Genomic DNA, 15,337 nt, shown 5'->3' with positions numbered 1-15,337 from the left:
GATGTCTCGTTCACTCTTGGCATACAGCTTGATGTCATCCATGTACAGGAGGTGGCTGACAACTGCTCCGTTCCGTAGTCGGTATCCGTAGCCAGTCTTGTTAATGATCTCACCACGCCACATCCCCACTGAGTTCCTGATGAAGGCTCTTAGGGTCCTGTTGATCTTGTACAATTCTAGGCATTCCAGTATCCAGCTGTGGGGCATCGAGTCATAGGCCTTCTTGTAATCAATCCAGGCAGTGCACAGGTTGGTCAGCCTGGTCTTGCAGTCTCGGCTGACTGTTCTGTCTACCAGTAGCTGGTGTTTTGCGCCTCTGGTATTCTGGCCAATCCCTTTCTGTGCCCCGCTCATGTATTGACCTATGTATCCGTTCATCTTAGCCGATATGATGCCTGACTGGAGCTTCCATGTAGTACTGAGGCAGGTTATTGGTCGGTAGTTGGATGGGACCGGTCCCTTCTTGGGGTCCTTGGGGATCAGGACCGTCCGACCTTTGGTTAGCCATTCCGGGTGTCTCTTGTCAACTAACAGCTGGTTCATTTGTGCTGCCAGATGCTCATGGAGTGCAGTCAGCTTCTTCAGCCAGTAGGCGTGAACCATGTCAGGGCCTGGTGCTGTCCTGGTGCTGTCCTGGTGCTGTCCAACTCTTCATACTAGAGACCCTTGCTCTGCCACCGTGATGGTTACTGGACCCTGTTCAGGGAGGTTGCTATGGTCTGCCCTCAGATCCACTAGCCACTGAGCATTGCCGTTATGGGTTGCGTCCTTCTCCCATATGCTCTTCCAGTATTGCTCCGTCTCCAGCCTTGGTGGTGCTGTTCTCTTATTGTTCCCTTGCCACTGAGAGTACACCTTTGCTGGTTCTGTGGAGAACAGCTGGTTTATTCTCCTGCCTTCTATCTCTCGGGTGTACCTCCTCAAGGCTGTGAGTCTTTGCTTGGCAGTTTCCAAGGCCTCAGGTATGGACAGCTTGCTGTACTTCTTAGGCATCTTCTTCATTGTGCCTTTCTGCAACTCTGATAGTTGGCTGACCTCCCTCCGTGCTACCTTGATTTTAGCCTCTAGCCTCCTTTTCCATGGAGGGTACTGCCCCTTGTGGCTGTTCAACTTGTAGCCAAGCATCTCACTGATCACTGCTGCCGTATTGTAGATCAGTTTGTTAGTCTCGCTAATCGTGGCTGTAGGTATCGTCCGTAGTGCTGCATTAACATCATCTAGCAGACCTTCTGAGGGTACTTCATGTAATCTTGGTAACTGGCTACGGGGGGTCCAGGTTTCAAGCTTGGCCATGATCCTATCTTTCAGGTCAGTTCCTCTCGCACTCAACGATCCTTCTCCTATCGCACTTGGGGCTTGGTACCCAATCTCGGGTGGGGGTGATGATATCTCCCCCGTGACCTGGCGTCCTGGCTCCCCCTTGCCGTAGCATTTATGTTGTACCTCGTCAATCTCTAGCTGTGAGAGCAGTCCCTTCTTTCGAATGTTGGAACACTGAGCTACTAGTTGTTTCGCCGTCATTGTGGATGTTGGGTATCAAAGAATCCACAGTTCCCTCATCCTATTCATGTAACCCCTTCTGCCAGGGTTACTTGCGTAGTAACATTCCAACAACGCCCTGTTTTCGTCTCTTGCCCACCGATGCCTTCTTGTTCCAGTAGCCCACTTCTCGTCAGGGTGCCCTGGTTCCTCAACACCTGACGCGGACCTTGTTGATCCGGGCGACGTCCGAGCCGGCATGCCTTCATATTTATCTGAATTCGAACAGATGTGTGGCTCTCTATAGTTCAGCATGGCTGAATGACTCCTCTGTAGTGAGAGCAGGGAGAAGGTGGAAGTGAGCCTGCAGAGGTGTATGGATGCTCTGGAGCAAAGAGCAATGAAAGTTGTTAAGATGGATCAAATACCTCGTTCAGCCATCAGAAAAACAACTGACAATGCAAAAGAGACGTGAAAAGGAGAGGGTGGAGTGGATGGAGGTGAGTGTCAGGGGTGATGATTTATGACAGATGAATAGCAGCAAGAGTGGAAGGGAAAGTTTACAAGAGGGTAATGAGGCCTGCTATAATGTATTATTCGGTGATGGTGGCACTAACAAAAGACAAGAGGCACAGTTGCTAAGATTTTCACTGAGGGTGGCCAGAAGGGACAAGTTTAGAAATGAGTACATCCGAGGAACAGCTCAGGTTGAGTGGTTTCCAAAGTTAAAGAGACAAGGCTGGGATAGTTAGAAAATGAACAGAACATATTGGAAAAAGGGTGTTGAATATGGAGATGCCAGGCAGGAAGAAAAGAGAAGGACCGCAAAGAAATTTCATGGATGTGGTGAAGGAGGCCATGCAGAGTGTTAGTGTGACAGAGGAGGGTATAGATGATCTGGTGTGGTAACTCCTCACTGGCTGATGGTCAGTCTCATCCTTGTCTTTAAACTCAGTTAATGATCCTGCTATAGCTTACCTGGTTCAACAGGTAGCCCATGTACTAAAGGCTAGAGTCCTCACTGTACAGTGGTGGGCTTGAGTCTACCCAAGATCATTTCGCATGTGTCATTCCCCTCACTCTACTGTCTGCACTGTCCTCTCCAGTGAAGGAAACATTCCTCTGAAAATGGTCAGGTACAAGGACTGGACTGAAAATAAGCGAAAAAAAGAGCCAAAGTGACCACTTAAAAAAATTACAAGAATATGTGGTTCCTTGGAAGCAAATTTGAAAGAAATGAGGGTTGGCTCAAGACTTGCATCGTATAGTTTGTATTTAAAGTTCATGAAAGAGATGGCAGCAGATTTAAGTTGTTTTCCCCCCCTTAATTAAATGTTCAATTTTAACTTGATGTGGTATGCGTGTCCAAAAGGTTGTTTTTAGCCCATGAACAATGCAACAAATACTGAAATCAATAAAGCAGACAGATTTTTCATTCATTTTTTTCCTGAACTTTCACAGCTTAGTGAGCGAAATAAGCCATGTCACTGTGCGTCTGTGCGGATTTTTATTATAGGGAGTACGAGGGGGACAAGTTGAGAGCAGTCATTTAATATGGGAGGCCGAGTACAAACAGCTGATTCATAAATAAAAAGACACCTGCTGAAGCTTTTCTCTTTGCCACATTTCTTTATCAAAAATGCTACCCAACCTTGAGCGAGAAAACTGACATGAAAAGGAAACAAATGTGATTTCTCCAAGAAAACATCTTTAGTTGTAACCTTCTAAAATTCAGTAAATAGTGATATAAGATCAATGCTTTATAGTTACATTTTTTTTATTAAACATGATCTTGATTTAACATTTTCTTTAAAGTTGTACATTTATCGAACACAATTTAATCTCATTATTTAGTCGAGATACACATTATTTGTTAGACCAAAGCACATTCATTATACTGTCTGGTATTTTTTTCCCCCCAATCTATTGGTTCACACAAAGCCAAATGTTTTTAATTTCCTATTATTGAGAATTATGCTTTTATACCCTTCAAGGCACTGGTACAGGGCAGTCAGTCACTAGTGTCTGTGCTTCTACATGGGCTGAGCTCAAGGCTCTGTGGAGCAGGTTCAACCTCTCTGAGGCTTTCCGAGTCTGAATATGTGTAGCTACCTTTATAACTTTGGGCACGATCAGTGCAGAGTTCTGAGTTTTTATTACATGATTGGACAGATGATGGACTGTCAACAAGTGTTTTTCCACTTGAGATTCCCTCTTGATTTTTCTCTGTATTGTTTGCCTCTGGTGAATTGAAGCTCTTCCATGATTCAGCTGTCCCATCACATCTAGGACTGAAATGAATGCTGTCCTCAACCTCTGCTAGTTCAGAGGCAGACTGTCCCTCTGTTTTAACAGTTTTCAGGGTAGATGGCAGTATGGAGTCCTTACCACTCTCCTCAGCTTGGTTGGGTGTGTTGGGAGGATTTTTATTTTGAGGCGTATGAGAACTTGAAAGGTCCCCTGAATGCACTGGATGGACACATTCAACACAGTCCCCACTGGGGCTGTAATTAGGACCCTGATGGGTTTCGCTATTTTCTCCATCCTCAAAGTTTTCCCTTCCCTCCCGCTGCTCAGTGTCATCAGGAGTTACACTGTTGCTTTGTGTCTCCTGCACTGTTGCTGTATCCAGCTTCTGATCTCCCTCTGATGCAGCTGGATCAGGCCCCGCGTCTCTCTGAGGTGGAGCGGCGGGACTGTCAGCTGAAGCCTGGCTCTGACCCGGCGGTGTCGGTCGTACCGTTTGGTGGCACATGGGGCACGTCTCCTGAACGTACAGCCATTTGCGGAGGCAGTTAGAATGGAAGAAATGTCCACAATATGTGATCACGGCAGAGCTCATTTCCTGTAAAAAATAAATAAATAAACATAAATAAATAAACAAAATGAATATAAAAATGATATATAATTATCAATCAACATATAAAAGTTTATATTAATATAACAAGTCTGTGTATTAGATAGGAATATTTATTTGTATCATATGTGTAGATATTAGGTTGTATAAATAATCAAAACATCTATATAAGATGAGCTAGACAAGCGTAGGAATTATTAAGCATTTGCATCCTCCTACTTCCTCTTATGAACAACACTTTGTTTTTGTTGGGTTTTTTCCCCCCTTTTCATTTCTTTATGAGACGTTTATTTTTTCATGTGACTTCTCTTCATTTACCTCTAATTTATTTTGCATTAATATCAGTCAATTTAATAGTTTTCTTGTCCCCCAACAGCTTACTTCTATCCTGCTTTAACACAAGTAATAAATTTTCCATGACGGTCAATAAAGTCTTATCTTTTTCAGGTCTTCACATATTTTCTGTAGGAACTTCCTTGATAACTAACTACTGACTACTAGAGATATTATGAACTTGTTTTGACCAGAAAAACAAAAAACAAACTCAAGGCCAAAGAAGTGTCCCGGATGCCAAACTGGAAAAACAGGAATAACAAACCTCAAAAATACACACACACACACACACACACACACACACACACACACACACACACACACACACACACACACACAAAATCAGCTATTATACGGTATATGCAAAGTAGTAGTCATGACAACAAACGCGGAACACTGTCAAAAATCAAGTATCAACCCATGACAACTTTTAATTAATCTCCCAATACAAAATGACACACTGATTATAATAAGTAAATGGTAAAACCTAAAGCACCTACAATAACCTGACAACTGTTATGTTAATGTAAAGATACTTTAAATTAATTTTGGCCTTCAGCACTGAACAACTAAAATGCATCATCATCTTTATCTGGGATCATTTCAGTAAACACTCTTTTTATATTGTTTAAATAATTTTATCAAACTTTAGCAAAAATGCCTCAATTTACCATGGAAGTCAAAGTATTCAGAGAAAAAAAACCAAACTAAATTTAAGTATATTTTATTAAGCAAGCATTTATGTATTTTCATAAGTATCAATAATGTAATCAAGAAAGCACTTTGTGTCTGATATGTAGGTGAACTGAGGGCACATTTAGCAACTCAAAGCCTGCCAGTCCTCTTGCTACATAATCCACACAGTCTAATTATTAACCAAACCCAAGCATGGCGTGTCAGCCGCTTGAAATTTGAAGTTTTCTGTTGAATTTTTAATTGCATTATTTTGTGTAACATGCACAAATTTTAAATCACTGATGATTACTTTTGGATTAAATAGTTTTTGTTTGTTTTTTTAATCATGAATGCTGAAATGTGGAAGAACAATTTTCAAAATCCAAAACTCACAAAATGTGATTGCACAGAGTTTTATTTTGTTTTTCGCAATATTTCATAGCATAGTGCTGTGTAAGACTTAAACAGCAACTAAAAGAGGTGGTGGTTTAGAGGAAACAGATGTCATGATAACCCCAAACAAACAAACAAACAAACAAACAAACAAAACATATAAAAATTAAGGCCATCAGGTCATTCAAGGGGGCTTGGACTATTTCTAAACCGAAATGGGGTCAGATAATTGAACAAAATAAGTAAAAACCTAAACCACCTACTCAAGTTCATTGGATCCTTTGCGTCATTTTGTGTAGAAACTACACGAGTGTAGTTTTCACAGCCAAATGAGGGTTAGGTCTGTGTTTGAGGTTTTACAGTATCTTATGTTGTTGGTTCTCAGCTTTAACTATCTTCTACAAACAAAAGCTACAAGGGTAACTGACCTGAAAGCAGATGGAGCACACGTCATTGTGCTGCTGCAGCTGCTGAGCTGTGGCTCTGGGCAGGGAGTTGATCTTCTTAGCTGCTTCCTGTCTGAGCAGGAAGCTCCTCCAGCCAGACTGAGCTCTGAGCCAAACGTTAAAATATGAGTGGATGATAATGACGGAGGCACCCATCCAGCTCCACTCTCCAAAGAGTGACTCCCAGGTGCCATAAGCCACCACGCACAGTGCCACAACAAACTCCAACACACGGCTGACGGCGTTCACCCAGTAGATCACTTCGTCCAGGCTCTCAATTGGGTCGCTGCGAAACAGCTCCACCATGAAGAGGGAGTAGATCAGCATAGTGCCTGTAACCTGGAATAAACAGTCATTGTTGTTTACATGTGCAAGTCAGCAGTCATCTTCCTCTCCCTGTATAAATCTATAGCTTCTGCCATGTTAACAGTTTCTTTGTTTTTCAGTTTGTGAAGGTGACCTTACATTATCTACTAAATGGCTTTTTCCATTTATAACTATAGGAGGTGTCATATTAGTGTTACTGCACAGGTGTACAGAAACAGGACGATATCACAAAAAACAAACAAAAAGGTATTAACGATGTAGACATGCACTACATCTGACCTCCAGTGGGGGGAGACAAAGTTATACATTTTTCACATTCAACACTGCATTGCTGGGACATGACTACACACATTTACAACTGGACTAAATGGCAACAGTAGTAGTCCTGTTTTAAATGTCACAGTACCGTAATTAAAGACAGTGATTTAAAAGCATATAAATAAACTAACCCTGTATTTCAGTTTCTGGAAAATCTGTTACCACAGCTGCATTTAAGATTGCTTCCTGAATGTATTCATAACTTAAAACACACTAAAAAAAAAAAAGAAAAAAGAAAAAAGAGAGAGAACATAAATACTTCCTACCTGAAGGGATGTAAGCATGCAGCTGGATACCAGTATGAGGAGCCAGAAATCCATGTGGAAGAACTGGGAGATCTTGTAAGCCATAAACACTGGGAAAACCAGGAGAAGCAAACACATGCTGAGGCCACGGAAGTGTTTCCACAGACTCCTAGAAGCACATATGAAGGAGAAATTAATGAAAAGGGGAATACGCTAAAAAAAGAAAAACCACTGTTGCTGCTCTTACCTGTTTCGTGATGCACCCAGTGCAAGAATAACTGGATCTGTTATTTCTATCATTGACTGCAGGGTTGAGGTCACCACAATGAAGAGGATGATGCTGAGGAGGAAGGTGCGCTGCAGTGCTTGCATATCCAACAGGCCTGTCTGAATGGCGAGGAGGAGCAGAGTGACGCCCTCAGTCACACCTCTGTGAACAAAAACGATCACGAATTAAAATTAAATAAAAATAAAGGAGGTATAACACAGAGATACAGCTTTACATTATCAGTTACCTGTGCATGACATTCTCATTCTGAACAGCGGCAAAACCTCCCAGGTAAAACTTGCATAGATTGAGCAGCCCCAGAGCCAGATAGGACACCATGAAGGTCAGACCCAAAAGAGAGTATGGTGTTGCACAACATTCAGAGACACTGTGGGGTTCAAGCAAATGAGAAACAGATGATAATGTTCATATTGTCAGGATTAAACATACACAAAATGAAGGGAATATAATTAACACCTTCACACCTTGTGAGCAGGAAGAACATGATCCCCTGATGGGCTATTGAGGCACCAGCGGACATGATGTCTGAGCACAGCCGGACAATGAATAGAATAAACCAGAAGACACTGAAGAGGACTGGGACAGCAAACTGGTTCCACAGAGAGATTCCCACACCCAGAAGTCTGTACAGCTCAATTACCTGAGGAAAAGAAACATGATAAGGTCAGGAATGTAAAAAAAAACCTCAAACAAATAAAACCCCCCCACAGATTTTTACATTTATATTGTTCATTAACTGGTTGTTTTCCAGTCTAGTATATAATCAAGACAACCGAAAGTATAATTTAGAAGTTTAGTATACTTAATAATAACCAAATAAAAGGTGATTGTGTCGACAGAAGACAAAAACAGTCCGGTATGAAATACGAAAAATAAAAAAAGTAGAATATCAGAATAAGAGAACCTCCAGGTGAAGCAGCTCAGAGTAGGCAGCCCTTGCGAGACGGTATGGCACAAAGATATTTGACAGCAGGAACACGGTGATCCCCGCTCCAGTCAGGCCCATGGAGAAAGCGTTGACCGTTAGCAGCGTGGCATGAGGCGTGGTGCACAGTCGAGCCAGCAGGGGGAGCATGTGAGCAGAGAACAACCACACCTTTCTGGTCTTCATCAGGAAGGCACACAGCGTGCTGAGAATAATCTGACCTGGCAGGAAATAACAGTACAGCTTCACAACAGCGAAACCTTAACAAGTAAATACAACAGATGCTTCCTGCACTATTTTACAACTGATTACGGTTTTTGAGGAATTTAAGGAGAACTTTGATTTGTTAAATCTGTAACAAAGATGTTTATTATGTACATAAATGATATCTACAGAGTATCGCAGATTTTAAAGTTTGTAATATTTGCAGATGACACAAATATACTGTGTTCAGGTGTGAAATTGCCACAGGTTTTGGAGATGATCACACAGGAATTAAAGACATTAAAGAAGTGGTTTGATATAAATAAATTATCATTGAATCTAGATAAAACCAGATTTATGTTATTTGGAAACCAAAAGAAAAACATCAAAGTAGAAATATGTGTTGACAATGTATATTTACAAAGAGTAAATGAAATAAAATTTCTTGATGTGATCATTGACCACAAGCTCTGTTGGAAGCCACACATTACTTGTGTTCCGGGGAAATTGGCATCCTGGGGAAAGCAAAGCATTTGTTGGATCAGAAAGCACTGCACATTTTATACTGTGCTTTACTACTGCCATATATGAGCTACTGTGTAGAGGTCTGGGGAAACACATACAAAAGTAACACACAAACAATAACTATAATACAGAAAAGGGCCATTAGATTAATAAATAATGTGGGGTACAGGGACCATACAAATGCACTTCCAAAAGAAATCTGTAAATTGTTCATAGAAAGAGAAGGTGGGTATAACTTAAGAGGGAAATGGAATTTAAAAATACAAAGTGCTAGAACAACTTTAAAAAGTGTGTCTATCTCAATTGCAGGAGTTAAATTATGGAACAGTCTAACAGAAGAAATAAAAGAAAGTTAAAACATAAACCAGTTTAAATTAAAATATAAAAACCTAATTTTAAATAAGTATAAGAATGAAGAAAACAGGGTTAACCCAGGACGCTAATGTTGCTGGTAATGGTGTTGTACTTCTTTTTTGGTTTTTTTGGTTTGTTTGTTTTTCCATTACTTTTGAATCTGCAAATTTACACATTCTGTATCTTTCATATGAAAGAAACTATACTGTGGTGGTGCTTATTTCTTGTTTTTGATTTATGTATGTTTGTTTTGTTTTGCTTTACTTTTGTTTCATATGTTGTTTGTTTAATTTAAGACTAAAAGAAAATTAAATGAATGAGAGGTAAAACTTGAGGGGGTAGGGACAAATAAGTAAATACTTCTGCCTACTCCTTTTCAAACAAATAATGGAATGATATTTTGTAATGACTGTGAAGGCACATGTTTGAAATGTTTGAAATAAAAAAAATAAAAAAATAAAAATGTAACACCTGTGACAGGCTTCAGCAGGCCCCAAACTGTATAAACTGCCATGAGAAGTGGCTTTAATTCCCAGATTTCTTTTGATGGAACATTAAATAATCCAGTTTTCACAGACCTTTTTAGAACGTGAGCCTATAGGAATCGAAAGCTTTCTAATTAACTTTCTAACAGATTACATACATGGTTTAGTACTCACTAGTCATTGCAGAGACAAATCTGTTGAAGGCCAAAGAATCACGATACACTGCTCCTTGATAACCGTACTGTAGCTCTTCATGAACATAATCCCTATAAGACAAACAGACAAAAATCATTTTACTAACACATGTAAACTGCATTTTTTTATTTAGAGTTACCCCTCATTTCTTTATACTTTGCTATAAAAATGGGAAACAGGTGCAGCAGCTTATTTTAACATGTGCAAACAGTATATCAGGCAAAAACAGAGTTTATACAATTTGAGCATTAAAATCAATATTTGGTGTGACTGCCTTTATTCATCAACAGTCTGAACTCTAAGACAAGCTTTCTCATCATTTCCTGAAGTAGTCTTCAGGACTAGTTCTCTGGGCTTCTTGGGGGACATTTCAAAGCTTTTCTGGATGTTGACTGTTTTTTGGGGTTCAATTTACAATTTCATCAATTTTGACAAGATCTCCAGCACCACTGACTGAAAACCATGACAGAGTCTCTAGAATATTTCACAGATCGCTGTAGACGCTTACCTCTCTACTGACTCCCTCTGTGCATACTGATTAATTATTCCATAATACCCGTTGCCACTAAAGTCCCGTTCTTGTGTCATACCTAAGCCTTTTCTCCCTGTTTTGCTTCCTTAACAATGGCTTCTTGACAGCCGCTTAAACCATTTTTAATGAGAGTTCAGCAAACAGTACATTGAAGGGTTATGCTATATCTCACAGGTGCTGTGTCAGATCTTTGCTTGATTTCTTTTTGTAGATTTCTTAATGACATGACTTTTAGAAATTGTCACTTACTGCTCCATTTGTCCAGTTCCCTCATCTTTTTTAAGAACACAGTGCACACCATGCTGAGATATACGAAGTGTTCCCATAATAACACTTTGACAATAACCATAGGTGCCTTTTTTAAATGTCTGAATGATTCATACGTCAGCGTTAAGTGGCGACACAAACAAACACATTCCTCTGAAAAGGATCAGTTACCAGGACTGAAAAATGAGTGAAAAAGCAGCCGATGTCCAAAAACAAACTTTGAAAAACCTCCAGAAAGCCTGGAGAGCTATTGCTAAAGACTGCTTTAAAAATACAAAAACTCTTTAGAAGGAAAAAGGAAGTAAAATATAAATAACTGAGAGGAAACTCAAGACGTTTCCATAGTACTATAAACAAAAAAAGCAGCATCATTGCAATTGCTGACAGCTTTTGTCAGAAAAGCTGATTCAATCAAAACAAACAAACAAACCCCCAAACATCTAGGAATTGCAACAGTAGTGCCAAAGGATCTCACTTGGAAATCTGATGCCCCAAGTATAGGAGGAGGCCGGTGAGAATATGGAGGTACAGCGTCACAATATGTCTCAATGGAAGGATTAACACCACCACATTTATCAAATGACCTGGAAGACAAAGGAGAATGAGTGTGATGTTTTTATGTGTTTGATGCACAGCTAAAAGCACACAAACATTATGAAATAGAAAAGATACTGTCACTTATAAATATCTATTATCATTTTGACAATGTTGACTCTCCCCATCAGGCTAAGCTTCCACGAGAGTCTAAAACCTCATGAATAGTTTATATTTAACTGTTTTTTTTAAGTCAAGACTTAAACTATGTAGTTTTTATTGAGGATTTCATTGATTAAAAACTGTTAATATAAGGTTTTGAAATCTCGTATGTCCCGCCAACAGTCCAAAAGTTAAATAGATTCAGTTTACAGTTACACAAGCCAGGTAAACACAGGAAATCCTCACACTATGACAGCCCAGAAAATACTATGAAATAATTAAAATAATTAATCCGCTACAGCTGCTTTTCCCACAACAGAGAAACAGAATAAAAACAAGAATATTTATAGTGTTTATAAATGTGATAAAAAGCGATGTGTCTGCTTTTCACAGGACCCTTTTCAATATTTTCTTTTATTGCTTTCTGGTTTTCAAGAGAAGCGGTAAAACATAGTAATGCACGTAAGATTTAAAAATGCACATCATTTTCAGTGTCAAATCATCGTGGGTGTTCTGCTCATTCATTTCTGATTTGCCAAAAAATATAATGGTCCAAAGTTCAAACATATATAATGATTGCTGTAAAATTTTAGCTTAACGTTTGACATACTTATCAAGTTTTTTTTTTTTGTTTTTTTTTTTAGAAAAACAGTTGACCTACTTCCTGCAAGTTTTTTTGCACTTTGAAGTCAGAGACCACGAATATCTTATTGGTACTTGTTTTGTTTATATGCCTTTCAGTATATTTTAAGCTATACCTGAATTATCAGACTCCTCGAGAGCAATGTGCATGCCTACAAATTGGATCTTGAAAATGAAAAATATGCATTTATTTATGACAATTATTTTCTCAGTTATGATTAAAATATGAACTGGAAGCACCAGAATTTGGTTTTATTCAGATTTGCTCATATCAGCATGAAGGTGGAATGAAAACAGAATTTTCTTCATTATTGTGACTAAGAACTTCATGTTAAAAAGTATTGCACATGATTTATTTTACATTATTGTGAAATATAACTACAAACTATTCATGTGATTTTTTACAGGGTGGCTTTCTTTTTTTGTTGAAAACATATTTTAACTAGCCAATACCCATACATGTATCTAATGTATCAGTCCTAAAAACTTTGTTTGAATAAGATAGTCATATCATATTCAAACACCGCCTCAGATTTCAAAGTGAAAAATATTTTTTTAATAAGGCCTGAAAGTGTGTGGGTGGGCCTGTTAAAAAAATAAACATATATAAAAATATTTTATCTACAAAGCAAAAAAATTCACATTTTGAAACCATAAAATTTTGGGGCAAATCAGAGGTGGTTAAGCAGAAAATACTCTAAAAAAATATGATTATTTAAGATGTAATGACCCGATTAATATTGAGTAGAATTGAGTTCTGCTTATTGGTGCAGCCCTCCACAACAGTCCCACTTTCTCATTTGGCCCCTTGGGAAAATTAAATGCCCACCCCTGATTTAGACCACCACAGTAAACTCCAGTAAAACCAAGACTTTTCAGAAGAAGGTCTTTCTTCTGAAGCAAACAGCTTTTTGAAGGGGGGCGACTCAGTGAATTAATGTAATTCTTGTTAGGAGAGACAAATAAAAGCCATGGAGCTTAACATTAGAGAGCATTACTTATTCTCCAAGCTCCTTACTTGATGAAACTTACCAATGTAATACATGTTCCAGATGACATACTTGTATTTGAAGAGCATGTCTTCATTTTTTGCCTTGAGGTGCTCCGTTACACCTTCAATGTCACATTTGTAGAGCAGGTCCAGCACCAGTATGCTCGGCACCCTGAGAGCAACGTTGGCCAGCACTTCCAGACGAGGCATCTTGATTTAAACCAACTTTCCCCCCCCTTCTTTAGTCAGCAGAGTGCTCATGTGTCACATACTGTTAACTAACAGTTTCCCTGTACAGGTCACAAGCTTCCAGCACTTTCACAACTATTTTGCTCGTCGTCTTGTCATCTGAAAAACACAAAAACACAAGTTAGGGTGCTGAGAAGAAACCTCTTAGCTGCCAGGCCGTTATTTAGCTGCTTTTGCGCCTCATTTCCAGCCACTATTATTTATTGCTGGAGAAATGCATGAGTACTACTGCGAATTAAACACATTTTAAAGTAGATACTGTATAAAAAAGTGACAGTGGTACACTTACTTCGCTCAGTGACAAACATCACAGCCGAGCAGCCATTTGCTAGCTATCGCTAGTTGCTGCTGTTGCTGCTTTCACGACGGCCAACAGCATGTTTTGCTAGCAAATATATTTTAGTTTTTCTCTAACTTCCGTTTCTCCGAGATAAGCGGAAATAACTGTCATCAGAAAAAGCGAAATTAAAAAGCTAAAACCACGATGTCAGTGTTAGTAAAGACTCTTCAAATGCAATGTTATGATTCCAGTGGCTTGCGTGGCTATTTCCCGTCCTGACGTCACATCGAAAGGCACCAATCAGGTTCAAGTATTTTTGATTTCAAAATAAAAGTAACGTCTTTCACGACGGCTGTCACTACTATTTTCAGTAATGTTGACAGGAGGAAGAAAATGCATTTCGCGCTTGCCTTTTTTTTTAGAAGTAAATGCTAATAATATTTTTTGTATACAAAACCAACTTAAGTGACATAATGATCATTGTGTACAGTGATGTGCAAAAGGTTATGAGCCACCCCTCGTTTCTTTATATTTCCTTTTAATTTATTTCCAAGGAGGCAGATTTTCTTGAAATGTTTTAAAGTGATCTTGAAAAATAGTTTTAAGAGTTTTTTCTTTGGATATCATGGACTGCTTTTGACCCATTTTCAATCCAGTCCCTGTACCCGATCATTTCAAGAGGAATGTTGTTGGGTTTTTTATGTTTTTTGTTTTGTTTTTTTGTTTTTCTTGTCTCGTGATCCACTTAACCGTGATCTATGAGTACTTCTAGCAAAAAGCCACCTAATTTAAGTAATGAATAAGTGTGTAAAAAAATCTTTTCATATCTTTTTCAAAGTTGAACCAAACAATAAGAATTAAAAATAATAAGAAGAATAATTTAATTACTTGTAGATTTTCTAACTATTGTGAGCTTTTACAAGTGCTTCTTTTGATTTGGACAAAATCCTTTGTGGTTTAAGATGAAAAAAACATTTAGACCAGAGGTGGACAGTTATGTTTCTCAAGAGCCACGTGGTGGCTAGCTGTCATCCCTGTTGGACAACATCTCCTACCCCATGCAGGAGACTGTGACAGCACCGAGCAGCTCCTTGAGTGGCAGGCTGCGGCCAATATGACCCAACAAAATGGGTCACGTGTGGGACTAATAAAGGTTTGTCTTATCTTATCTCAATATAATTTTATTTTTTTTAAAAACTGGGCCTTTTCATTTCAAATCATCGTCCAGCTTTATGAGTGTTTTTGGACATCATGGGCTGCTTTTCACTTATTCTTCACACAAGATTTCTCCAAGTCATTATTCCTTTTAACCAAAAAACAAAATTACATTCTCTGACTTTCTCTTTAGGATGGTGACATGTGGCTCCGAAGCACTAATGCACTGCAACTTCTTATATATATATAAATAACAAAGTGGAATTTCCTGACTGTGTGGGCATCAAGTCACCTTAACTTTTATCTGCATGTAGAGAGGAAGTTCATTTTCAAAGCGAGAGACACTTTCCCACAAACTGTATCTGCATCTATTTGACAGAACCTGTTCAGGAACTTATTCTTTCATTGTGCTGTTTTTATATATGCAGCTTGCAGCAGCAGCGGGTGGAGTATTTCCATTTAATTTGTAGCAGTG

General features: G+C 39.0%; 1 protein-coding gene across 1 annotated transcript; it reads right to left on the bottom strand.

Annotated features, from left to right (window-relative positions):
* Positions 1–2,969: 2,969 nt before the first annotated feature.
* On the bottom strand, positions 2,970–13,999 carry zmp:0000000662 (RING finger protein 145). The gene is made up of 11 exons (XM_031737055.2): positions 13,717–13,999; positions 13,220–13,526; positions 11,325–11,433; positions 10,030–10,121; positions 8,267–8,508; positions 7,827–8,002; positions 7,589–7,729; positions 7,321–7,503; positions 7,095–7,242; positions 6,166–6,522; positions 2,970–4,324 (listed from the first exon to the last, which is right to left on the bottom strand). The coding sequence occupies exons 2-11, from the start codon at positions 13,386–13,388 to the stop codon at positions 3,491–3,493; spliced, it is 2,451 nt and encodes an 816-aa protein (XP_031592915.1). The 5' UTR covers positions 13,389–13,526; positions 13,717–13,999; the 3' UTR covers positions 2,970–3,490.
* Between the last annotated feature and the right edge of the window lie 1,338 nt (positions 14,000–15,337).

Source organism: Oreochromis aureus, linkage group 19 (genome assembly GCF_013358895.1).
Source record: "Oreochromis aureus strain Israel breed Guangdong linkage group 19, ZZ_aureus, whole genome shotgun sequence".
Taxonomy (NCBI): domain Eukaryota; kingdom Metazoa; phylum Chordata; class Actinopteri; order Cichliformes; family Cichlidae; genus Oreochromis; species Oreochromis aureus.
The sequence above is the reverse complement of the archived record's forward strand: the minus strand, read 5'-3'. Positions and strand labels throughout refer to the sequence as shown.

Coding starts and splice junctions, on each gene's coding strand:
- zmp:0000000662 (XM_031737055.2), bottom strand. CDS start 13,388: ATGCCTCGTCTGGAAGTGCTGGCCAACGTTGCTCTCAGGGTGCCGAGC. Junction 11,434..13,219: donor CTGGAACATGTATTACATTG/GTAAGTTTCATC, acceptor TTTGTCTTCCAG/GTCATTTGATAAATGTGGTG. Junction 6,523..7,094: donor GCATGCTTACATCCCTTCAG/GTAGGAAGTATT, acceptor TGTTTATTCCAG/GTTACAGGCACTATGCTGAT.